The 12,309-nt window shown below is 41.6% G+C and overlaps 1 protein-coding gene and 1 long non-coding RNA gene across 3 annotated transcripts in view; both read right to left on the bottom strand.

The window, feature by feature from the left end:
- LOC120543912 (transmembrane protein 211) overlaps positions 1-12,309 on the bottom strand; it is a 105,918-nt gene that overhangs the window by 74,386 nt on the left and 19,223 nt on the right. For both annotated transcript variants that reach the window (XM_039777299.1, XM_039777300.1), the window contains exon 2: positions 764-902. In XM_039777299.1, the coding sequence (XP_039633233.1) occupies positions 764-902 (139 nt within the window). The remainder of the gene's footprint in view (positions 1-763; positions 903-12,309) is intronic.
- On the bottom strand, positions 2,999-6,521 carry LOC120543914. The gene is made up of 2 exons (XR_005636413.1): positions 6,461-6,521; positions 2,999-4,410 (listed from the first exon to the last, which is right to left on the bottom strand). It is a non-coding gene; the product is annotated as an uncharacterized LOC120543914 (long non-coding RNA).

A 12,309-nucleotide genomic window follows, 5' to 3' on the forward strand; every position in this document is an offset into this window, starting at 1 on the left:
AGCTTCAAAAAAAAGGCAGAAAATGGCAGGAATGTTAAGAAAAAACGAGTCACAGTTACGCTACGGTGCAACACGTATAGGGAAATATGTTGGTGTAACTAAAGCACACAGGAAACGTATTCTGTCGTATAACAGAAAAAAAACATTCATACCAACTGCCATTAAAATGGTTAGGTGCACAAGGCAAGATTGTGAAGGCCGCCACTGAGCAGTGACATGAGCCTCTATTATGGATTTTTAAAGCCCAAGCGCTGACAAGACCACGCTTTGTTTACGAGACGACTTCTCTGTTTGAGTGAAAGTGGCAGCCTGATAAGTCACATGTAACCCTGAACCAATGACCTGTGTTAAGGAGGCATAATTGTCTTTTTACAGCAGGCTCTAAATCTATCCTCGCCTTCCCTTCGCTGGTTCACCCCTACAAGTGCTATACAGACTCTGGTTGCCTAGCAGCAGCTGTCCTCGAGTCGTTTCTTTTTTTTTTTGACTGATAGGCAACAAAGTCTGCTCCTTTTCTACAATATAAAAAATAGGCAGCGCTATCAGTGCTTGTTTCAGAGCGGCTCTAAGGCTGAAAGAATGGGATTGTGAAGGACGACTTCTACTTGAGAGGCACAGGGAGAGTGCAAGATACTGGAATTATGATTTTTACACAGATGCAGGACTTCACATGTTTTTTTAGCTATTTGTGAGAAGGATGTCCTCTATCTGTCTGTATCTAATATGATGTATACAGTATGTGGGTAATCACATCTGTACCGACCTGCAGCCATCTGCATGTATCCAGCCAGGGTGCAGATCCTCCTCTCACATCCTCCACTGGGCAGGAAGATGGTGATGATGGCCAACAGGGAGCTGACGGCCAGCAGGGCACAGCCTCCTGAACAGAGCACCGCACTGGTCTGAGGAACACAAACACAGAATCATTTATTTACAGAAAGTAGACCCGACACCACCCTGGCTGACACATATAGAGTTGCACATATTCACAAAAGGGAGCAAATTCTTTTTCTGTGGAGAGCTGCTTGCTCGGTCATGCAGCCACAAACAAACGTGTACACGTTTACCATCCTGTCAAATAGTTATGATTCATCGCTTCATTTGAAAGCCAAGCGTCTGTGCTTCGGTCAGGTCAGATTGTGCAATCTCACAGTCAATCCTCCTAACAGGTTAATGGCTCTCTCAGCTGGAAAACAGCGCTCCATGGCCAAACAACAGGGCACTGTCCCTATTCATTACATCTTTGCTTAATCACAGACACATGGTGCAAGCAAGAGGAGCAAAACAGAGACAGGAAGCACTATCACACACACACACAAAGGACAGATTCACTCACAACTTCTTTTTTTGGGGTGGGGGGGTAGGCTTTTTGGCCTTTATTTGAAGGACAGATGATGAAAGGTTAAGGGGGTAGAGAAAGAGAGGATGAACCAACCAAGTGAGCTACCAGGGTGCCCCCACTCACAACTTTTTCTGATGAGCAATAATATGTATATAACATCCTGAAGTATCTTGAACTGACCTTTTGCCACATTCAGGCCTCAAACAAAAATATAAAACTGTAATTTTTGTGAAACACAACAAGTGGGCCCAATAAAGTGGAACGAAATTCATTGGCTATCAAACTTAACAAAAAAACGAAAAATGGTGCAAAATATCAGCCTTAAGTCCAAACCTCTCCAACATAGAAACAATTACACTAAAAAAAAACAGCTTGTGTAACAAGTCTCGATAAATACATCTGTAAGCAGAGCGTGAGAGAACACATGAAGCAAGAACACCCAGGCAGGTCCCTCCTACACCACCTTAACAAAAGTATAGAATTCGTACAAGCAGCCTACATGTTTTCTTCTCCAGTTGTGAGGAACGTGTTTGTACAAATGTCCCCTTCAGTGTTTTGACCGGCATTTCACTCTGATCAATGTCCTCCTGCTCTGCTCTTACAGAGAGACTCCTGGGAAAGTGTGCATTCCTGGACGAGTGGCAGCTAAGTTGAAAGTCCTACAGCGCGTTAGCCCTGAGGGAGTTTGTGCATGTTTGAGTGTGTTCCCCCGCAACCTGTGTGTCTTTGTGGTGCTGTTTGATCTGCATAACCTCTCAAACTGACTCTCCATCTTCGATAAAGCTGCCACACATCCACCTCAACACATTTTAAAACGTGTCTGTCTTGGCGGGTGCAACCCGCTGACACAGTCTGAAAATTACGCCACATTGGTGATTAGCATGCAGGCGGGGGCGATCGGAGAGAAATGTCTAACATGCACGAGGGAATTACAGCCGTAAAACACATGTCATTATGCATGTCACTGATGTGACTGGAGGAAGGATGAAAGCAGAGTGATTTTCATGCCTGAATGAAGCTTTAATTAGCTTGTTCTGGGTGTTTGGCAGAAAGGCAGAGAGGGAAGCAGGGAAATATTGAAGTGTTGGTGGAAATGATGATGAATGTCATTTTGCCCTTTATTTGTCCAGGTTTGTTTTCATACATAAACAGTGCCTTTAGTTTAGACACGTTCACATGTGGGTTACAGATCAGCTCCTTGGGAACTGCTGGGAGCAAAGTACCGAGCACAAGGGCATCTTGACCATGGCAATTAAAGCTATAGTGTGTAGTTTCTGTCGCCCCCATGAGGAATTCTAAGTAATGATAGTAACTGTCGGCACGTCCACAAGATACAAGCCTTCTGTGATCGCGCACAGCCCCCCACCCCTACTCCACACAGTTGCTAGTAGCCAAGGAGGACAAGGAGGATTAAAAACATGGACTCTTCAGAAGAGGTCATTATCTTCACTCGCGTATCCGCGTGCAAAAGTCACCAGATGCCACAATCTTCTGAACATAGCCTACATACCAAATACAGAGAGAGTTGTGTGGAGCTGATAGTCTTAATTAGCTTTGTAGCAACTCACTTGGCAATGGCTTGAATGTAACGGAAAAATAGTTACGCACTAAAGCTTTAAGCAAAGGAAGGGCATGTGCAGAATAAGAACAAACTCCTTCAGGAAAGTGTTTTTATTGCAAATCAGTTTGAGAAAAATTAGAAGTTTAATTTGATCAAATTTATAATTTAAATGTCATTATTCAGCACAGTAATCATGTCTCAGTCGTCTAGCAACACAGCGTCTGGTCACAATAGTTTCCTTTGAGATGGCGGCTGCGTTACCAAGTAATTAATCAACTTTAATATTGGCCAGAAGACAGCAGTACACATATTCATGGTCCCCAGAGTCGATCCAGATACGTGGAATTTTAGAAACATATTTGTGATACTTCAAAAACAAACATAATCTGCGACAAAATACGTTTCCCTCAAAACGTAATTGAGAATGCAGTTTAGTTGTATGGGAATGTAATTTTTAGGAGACAGGACTGGCTGAGCAGGCAGCCCACAGTGGGTTTTTAGTGCTTTTTTGACTGAAAACAGGTGTCTTCTGAGGCCAAAATTATGCTGTGAGAGTGCTGAGAATGAACCAAAAAAGTAAAATTGCATGCCGTAAACAATGACCTAGGCACTGTTTATGTATGAAAACAAACCTGCACTACAATAAAATTTGTACAATCCATTGTTTTAGAAACAATCTTACTTACTTTTTAACCTAATCTCATTTCTACTTAACATTTTTATTTCTTACCTTAGCAACTGTATGTTCGCTCTTTTCTTACTCTTTTTTTACCTTGAATTTGACTGTGAACAACTGCAATTAAACAATTTCCCTGAGGGGATCAATAAAGTATTCTGATTCTGGAAGACGCTATTAAGACTCCCTAGTGCAGAGAAGAACTGCAGATTTGGTAATTATCAGGGTTGATCAGAGCGACCCCCCTCACATAAAGTAGTTATTTGATCCATTATTAATATGTAAGGGATAATGTAGAGCGGGCTCTATGGCACTGATAACTGTAAACCGTAACTGTAAAACAACAGACTGTAGAATGCTGTGACAGACAAATCAGAGTCAAGTAGGGCCTATTCAACAAGGCTGTGTAATAAAAAAATATAGCTGCTTTAATATACCATGACAGGAACATAACAAGCAAAGAAAAACATGTCCTCAATAAGAGCTCTTATCTCTGCTACTACTGCCACAGCTACTTGTTGTTTTTACCTTGCAGCAACTACAAGAGGGCAGAGGAGACACAGCAGCACACTTGAAGATACAGAAAAGTCATTAACTTCGGTGGTCTTTGTTCTTCTTTCTCTCTCGCTGGAATGATATTCATGTATGCAGAGGAATGTCTCCTTTCGCTCTGTTGCTTGATCTTGGCGTGCCTCATGGGCTCCCAGTGTGCAGCCTACCTCCCACCCTGCTGTTCTCAATTCACTACGACACATACGGTGCATCATGTCTTGCACAGGGGAGCGGAGCTTGAGAGGGGGAGGGCAGCCATGTCCAGGTATATACGGTTCACTAAACAATAAAAGAAAGGTTATGGTGCTGTAGTCAGCTTTATACAGTATAGTCTGACAATCATGATTAGCATTAAAATGCATGACTGTTTGGGAGGAAAAATGAAAATTGCATTACTGAAAATGGTTGTAAATCTAAATATCTCCATATGTAAGCTGTAAATCCAGCCACTCCATTATCTGCAAGCACTAATAGATTTATACACATGCCATTTTCTGTGCCATTTAAAAACAACCCGAGACAAACAAAGGCTATCAAACCGCTGTGTCTGCGAGTGCTCTGATGAAACAAACTCATAATCATTCATTACCAACTTTTACTTACAGACAATACAGAAATATTTCGGGAGGCTTTTTCCATGACTCTGCTGGCTCTGAGAACAAGTTAATTTAGTAGTAAATGAGATGCTAACAGCACTGGTCCTCTCAGTGATGCTTCCTAAATAGATTGTAATTGTGTGTTAATACCCGGTTGAGCCTCTGCAACAGCTGGAGCCGGAGAGGAGAGACGGGGGTTTAAAGATTGGAAAATTGTGAAGACAGAATGAGACAGACAGACGTGTCTTAATCTCTTGGTCTTTGTCTTTCCTGTAGTCTGAAAACTTGATTTGGAGGGTAATCATCTCAGGATATTGTGACTTGAGGTATGCTGAGGCACAAAAACGCAACTTTTAGATCACATCCATAATCAATGCAGGAAATACCTGATGGATTTGACCCACGATCACCAATAAATCCAACAGTAATAGTAACCGGACTGGAGCATACACGTGTTACAATGCTGATAAAACTCAGGGCTACAAGCACTGATACAAATGTAAGACTACCTGGCTCCATCATAAAGAAATGTTATTGGTTTCCCTCAATAAATGGTCCACATCCTGAGCCTGTTGGAGACCAATAACTGCACTGGTACAAAAAAACTCCATCCAGCTGCCTTGAGTAATAAAGAGACAGTCTGAAGGGGACTGTTTGATTTCCAATTACATTAAGGAAGTTAGGGATTACACAGTACGGGCCAATGAAATTTCATTGTCTCCTCAATTGGGAGCTACAAGATGGAGATGGAAAGGCATGTCTCATTAAACGCACTTTGCCCTTTCAAGCCTGGACTGAATGGCTAAATGTTCCTGCGCGGGGCTGTGGAAAATGGAGGGTTTCTGCTCTTCAGAAGTGCCAGGGTGAGGACACATTTAATGCTCAGCCATGGCCCTTGACAGAAATAACTCCACCGCTTTACAGTCTAATGTCTCGCCTACGGAAGACAAGAGGTGAAGCGAGAGCACTGCGGATCCACCGCTAAGCGGACGTGACGAGTTTATCTTATTGCTCGGCGGATCTTGCTGTGCGCTCGCGTGCTTTAGTGTACATTGTTAATATGTACAGGTATGCTATCCTCTGTGAGCTTGCCTCAGCCCTCCCATCACTAATCAGCATTCAGCAGCGTGAGAGCCCAGCGGTCGCACTAAAGCATCAGCCTTGACATGTTCTGCCTCTAGAAGCCCATTGGCACCCTAACACAGCGCTCCAGAACATCTCTGAGCCACCAGAGCTGTTTCTGTTTCACCCACAAGCTCCCACAAGGAATCAGCTGAGCTTCACCGGTCCAGTTCTCTTTCTGTTAACAGTTTCCCTACCCCTGTACACATATACAAATACTACAGATTAATATACACAAAATCAATAAAAGATGTGATGGAGAGATGCAAAAAACCCTCAGAGGGGCTTAATCTGGGCACCCTCCAATGCATAATCCAGTCTTTTCCCTTTGCTCGTCATGTAACTTTGTCATCTTTCAGAGGAATCCTGATAATCCTGCCAGAGCATGAATACAAAAAAAGCACCTCCTCCACCTCTAAATTAATGTGCTCAATAATACATCCGTCTTCCTCATTGATCTTTACTGGGCGGAGACTGGGAGAGGGAGTGTGGTAGGGATAAGTGTGTGTATGTGCGTGTGACAGTCCTCTGAATGGCTGACGAAGCTGTGTGTACAGAGTGAATACGAGATGGAGAGGAGATGAGGAGAGAGGGGAGCGGAGATTAATCACCTGACAAGTGGATGGAGTGTCCATTTGTGCCTCGGGGACAGGCTGCAGATAGGAAGTGACATTCAGGAGCACTTAGGAGGACATGGAAGAGCTCGCTGTTCCCTCTCTCTCACACACACACACAAACACACACACACACAAGGTCGCACATACAGAGTCACTCAGTGTTAGCATACGAACATGTATGTTCAGAAAAAAAACACTTGTTGGTTAATGTGTGAAGGCTGAAGAAGTTTGACATAGATTCATGTTATGTGATGACAATCTAAAGCACAGGTCAAAAAGTTTCTACAGTATATATCTATAATTGACTTAGTGAAGGGAATGATGGCTAAAACTACTAAAATCAGTTCCACGCTGTAATCAATCTATTTTCATGAACCTAGTGCGTATTGCAGTCAAGTGTGCCCTGCTCAATGTCAATGGCATGCACTTTTGGTAATTTCATGGTTTGCCTGCACCCGTGATGCACTTGGGTGTAATCAGTATGAATACATTATATGTTACAAGTGGGCATGTTAGAACCAAAATAACTTGGGATGTAGTTTCAAACATCTAACAGAGCTAACTAGCTAATGCAGTTAGCAGTTCCTTAAAGCGTAACGCTCACCAAAATGCAACCTAGGGTCTTTTTGTGAATATACCCGAGTCAAACTTTAGTTTAAAAGCATAATTAGCTTTTAGTTTGCTTCAGGCCAAGCGTGCTATTGCTTTACCCACCCCTAGTCAGTGGTTTAAAGAAATGACCTGCAACCTTGCCTTGGAAAAACTGACTTATGTTGTTAAAGGGAAACTAAAAGACTTTTTTGGACTCCCTTTTTGCACTACTGTAACCAAATTGATCAGACAACATCGGATGACTGAAATAGCAAATTAAACTACACAATGTATGGCTGTGAACTGTGATATCAAAATGTATAATTTACTTATTTTATGGTTTAGTTTTGTTCTGGATGTCCTGTAATGTTTTTATTTATTTTATTTGTTTATATTATTATTATTATAATATATATATATATATATATATATATATATATATATATATATATATATATATAATATATACATATATACATATATACACACATACATACATACATTTTCTCAGTCAAAAATAGTCGATCTCCGAATGAGAATGAACGGACTCCATAGGAGGAAATGCCATTCTTATATGAGGCTCCTTTTTCAACTACAAGGCCAATATTGTTTTTCACTAATGACAAAACAATAAATTATCCGTGCATTTATATGGAACTAAGCTTAGGGAGCTTTCCATCTTTACTCCCTCGACTTCGACCTCTCGACCTTTTACTTGCGAGATGGACAGCGACCAGAAAAAAAACTACTGTGGCTGTTCAAAACCTTTTTTTAGTAAACTCTGTGTACACAACCAATGTTCTCAATGCTCATGTGTAGAGCCTGTGGTGATACTTCGAGCAAAGTTTCATGTTGTGTCGAGCCTTCTTAGTGTTTTAAAAATTGTGATTTTGATGCTATCATGCCCCTAGCCCTCCCATTTCCTCCCAATTCGAAAGGCCATTTGACCGAAAAACGAAAATACTGTAAATCTTAAAAGTGGCGTTTCCGTCCTAATTATGCTTTTAAATTAAAGTTTGACTCGGGTATATTTACAAAAAGACCCTAGGTTGCATTTTGGCGAGAGTTATGCTTTAAGCCAGGGGTCTTCAACATTTTTCTAAGCCAAGGAACCCTTAACTGTAAGAGAGCGAGAGCAATATACTACATATATCGTATACAATTAAGTTGCATATAAAACTGGGCATACTATAACGTGTAGAGCGGCCCAAAGCCTTTACATAGCTTTTTAGTGCATAGAATACTAAGCTATTAAAATAATAATTGTTGGCATAATTTTACAAATTATGTTATAATGTTAAACATGTGGCACAGTGAATCCTTTGGGATTAACTGTGTCTGTGGATGGCTATCTTAGTGACTACCTTACCTATAGGCCAGTAAACCTATCATCAATGTTTTTTTTTTTCATAAATAGGCTGATTTATATTTGCTAACAATATTCATATTAAGATATTTAGGATGCTTTCACACCTGAGCAGTTTGGTCTGTTTTAACTGAACACTGGAGCGTTTCGTGGACTAGTCCGGTTTGTTTTGGGGGGGTGGGGTGGATGTTGACAGCTCGTTCAAACTCTGGTGGGGACCAAACAACCAAACTCTGATCCGCATGGAAACAGGGGTCTCAGTTCGCTCCCAAGTGCACTAGAGTTCGGTTCACTTTAGGTGAGAAGGCAAGCTGACCTTAATATAGGAACTGAATCAAAAAGCAATGCATTTACTAGCTTGCAATTTCAACTTATATATGATTTAAGAGATAACTTTTAAATCCATAACCTTCTACTTATTCGTCTTGTCAGCTGCTTATTGTTCGCCTTCTTCTAAAATATTAAAAACCAATACATTATAAATTTGATGTTGCTCCATTATTTCTCAGACCAGGAAGTGTCAGCGAGTTTCACTCGGACATTCTGTCTAACAGACCAGCGACCATTTGATTACAATGTTTGGTGCACCTGACAAAGTGCAGTGTGAGCGCTAAATGAACATGTGAAAAATGCAACAATGTTACAACTACAACCCCGAATCACACCGAGTCTACAGAATTAAAAGGTGTGAACCAGTGACTGTTAAAAAAAAAAGGTGTGAACGTGCCTTTCGACTCCAGAATCACATCATATTGTGTGAAGGTGAAAATGAAAGATCATCTTCAGTTCAATCAAAAAAAAGGTCAATATGTGAAACATTTGCAGTCAGGTTTTCACGGTAGATGTGTGTTTTTATTGAACCCATTTAAAAAGACAAATGCACAGATAAGAGATCATTTAAAAAAAAACATTTATTTTAACAACTGAAATGTGGCAGTAACACCGGATCACCCGGAGTACACCAACACTATTTTTAAATTTTAACCTGCAAGTCTGTGAAATTTGGCAGGTAACCAGATCACCTGGAGTATACCAACACTTTAACCTGCAAGTCTGTGAAATGTGGCAGGTAACCAGATCACCTGGAGTATACCAACACTTTAACCTGCAAGTCTGTGAAATGTGGCAGGTAACCAGATCACCTGGAGTATACCAACACTTTAACCTGCAAGTCTGTGATGTGAAATGTGGCAGGTAACCAGATCACCTGGTTTTGGGGGGGGGGGGGCTTGAGGTGAAGTGGAGGAGAGAGAGGTTGATGATGTTAATCCTCTCTCTTCTAATTCTGCTCCTCTTCCGTCACTCTCGCCTCCTTTTCTTTCTTCTGTCTTTTCAATCCCTCCTTCTCTCTCTTCGCCTGTTCCTTCCTCTCTTTCTTGACTTTTTCTCCATCTCTCTTTTTCCTTCTTCTGCTCTTTCAGTTCTTTCCCTTGCTTCCTATTTCCCTCCTTCTGTTTTATTCTCCTCGCTCCTCCTCTTTCCTCTCCTTTTTCAGCCTCTTTTCCGCGCCTTCTTGGTGCTTCTCTTCCTCCTTTTTCATTCTGGCCTTCTCCTTGTCAGTTTTTAGAGCCAGCTCCTGCAGGCTAAGGAGACTGACCTGAAGTTCTGAGTTTTGTGCTTTTAGGAGCTCGATTTTGTTCTCCATTTGGCTCGCTGTGGCAATCCTATCCTCCTCTATCCTTCGGCTCATTTTTTCAAACTCCTGGAGGCAGTGGGTTTGTACCTGAAGAGTAGAGATGTTGTCTTGTAAGAGCTTGATTTTGTTCTCCATTTGGCTCTCTTTGTTTTTCCACTCCATCTCTCTCCTCTCTCTTTCCAGCTCATGCCGTTTCTCAAAGCTCTCTTTTGCAGCGAGCTCACGCGTCATTTGGTCTTCCAGAGTGGCGAGTTTTGTTTCAAACTCTGCCTCCCTCTGGATGATCTGCCTTTCCTTCTCCATGAGCTTGGCTTCGCTCTCCAAATACTTTTCTTCTAGAGCCGTCTTTTCCTTCGTTATTTTGATGATCAGATCATCCTTTTCCTGGACGACATGACTCAACTTCCGATCATTGTCCTCTGCCAGAGATTGGAGCTTTGCGTTGTTGTCCATTAAATTCTTGTTCTTCACCTTGGTCTCTCTGTTACTTTCTTTCTCCTGTTTCAAGAGCCTGACGACCTGGTTGTACTCACCAATCCAGTAGAGTTTGCTTGACAGGGAGATGTTCTTCTGTGCCTTCAGACTTTCTGTGAGAGAGTGAATCTCTTCATTTTTCTCCTTCTCCTGGATTTTACTCTCCTTTTGGACATTTTTCCTAATGGTTCTCTCTGAACGTAGAGCCGTCAGGATTTTCGTTCTCTCTTCTTCCAGGCCAGCATTTTCGGAGACCAGCTGGTTGATTCGTTCTTGAGTTTCCAGCTGGTTGATTTGTTCTTGAGTCTCCGGCTGGTTGATTTGTTCTTGAGTTTCCGCCTGGTTGATTTGTTCTTGAGTTTCCAGCTGGTTGATTTGTTCTTGAGTTTCCAGCTGGTTGATTTGTTCTTGAGTTTCCAGCTGGTTGATTTGTTCTTGAGTTTCCAGCTGGTTGATTTGTTCTTGAGTTTCCAGCTGGTTGATTTGTTCTTGAGTTTCCAGCTGGTTGATTTGTTCTTGAGTTTCCAGCTGGTTGATTTGTTCTTGAGTTTCCAGCTGGTTGATTTGTTCTTGAGTTTCCAGCTGGTTGATTTGTTCTTGAGTTTCCGGCTGGTCTTTTTTCAGGTCCTCGAGCTGTACGCTGGGAGTTGGGCAGACGACTGTCGCCGGCATTGTTGCCATGATCGCTGAACAAGAGTATTTGTTGCGATAGTGCAGTATTGCAGTGTAGAGTAGTATTGCTATATCGTTGTAGTACGGAAGTTTTGGTCTTTTGAACTCTGTCACAAAAAGAGATGCGTCCTTAAGGAGATCAGACTGATAACTGGCTGTAAGCACCCAGGGTTGTATTCTAAACAGAACCATAGAATGCCATCATAAGGTTTAGAATGTGTCACACTGTGACATGTCACTCCGCATAACAAGTTCTAGAATGTGATGAAAATAGAACATAGGAACATGTTCCTTATCTAAGCCACGCCTGAAAACCGCCACAGGCCAATCGTGGCTTAGCAACCGTAACTAGGCGCGAGAGGTCTGTCAAGCTTTCGAGCAAGGGAAACATGCCGAAGCATTGTGGGTATGGATTGTGCAAATCCAATACCCGGTATCCTAAAAGTTTGGGCGGGGTGGTGGAATTTTTTCCCTTCCCGAAACATAAAACCCAAGGGGAAAAACGCCGGGCGGGAATCAAGCAGTGTGGGAGGCCCCATTCATAACTAAATGTCGACAAGATTATCAAAAACACCTAGCTAGCTACGTTTGCTCCAAGGCAAGAACACGCTAATGTTAGCTAGCTAGCTAACTCAGCACAGCATTGCTTGGAAATAATGACGGTCCTTTGTTCATAATGCATATATCTGAACGTAAAATATATTTCAGCATTTTGTTAATCGCCAAAATATAAGCAGGAGAATGTTATCATTTCAAAGTGGTCAGGCTAATGTCTTGTGTTTATTCCACAAGATTTATGGATAAGAGGTTTGATTTATAATTATTAGATTATCTTCACATTTCACTTACCCTGCTGTTCATGAACTTAGCTGTTCCTCAATTTGGGTTTCCCATTTGAATGGTCAGCGTATGAGGCGGCTCACATTATGGCATGACCAGGGTTGGGTAGTAACGGATTACATGTAATCTGGATTACGTAATCAGATTACAAAAATCAAGTAACTATAATCAACCCAGATTACAATAAAAAAAAAAAATCAGATTACAGTTACATTGTTGAAGATTACTTGATTACATTTTATCATGCAAACAATGCAACTTTTT

This window comes from Perca fluviatilis, chromosome 16, assembly GCF_010015445.1.
Source record: "Perca fluviatilis chromosome 16, GENO_Pfluv_1.0, whole genome shotgun sequence".
Classification (NCBI taxonomy): Eukaryota; Metazoa; Chordata; class Actinopteri; order Perciformes; family Percidae; genus Perca; species Perca fluviatilis.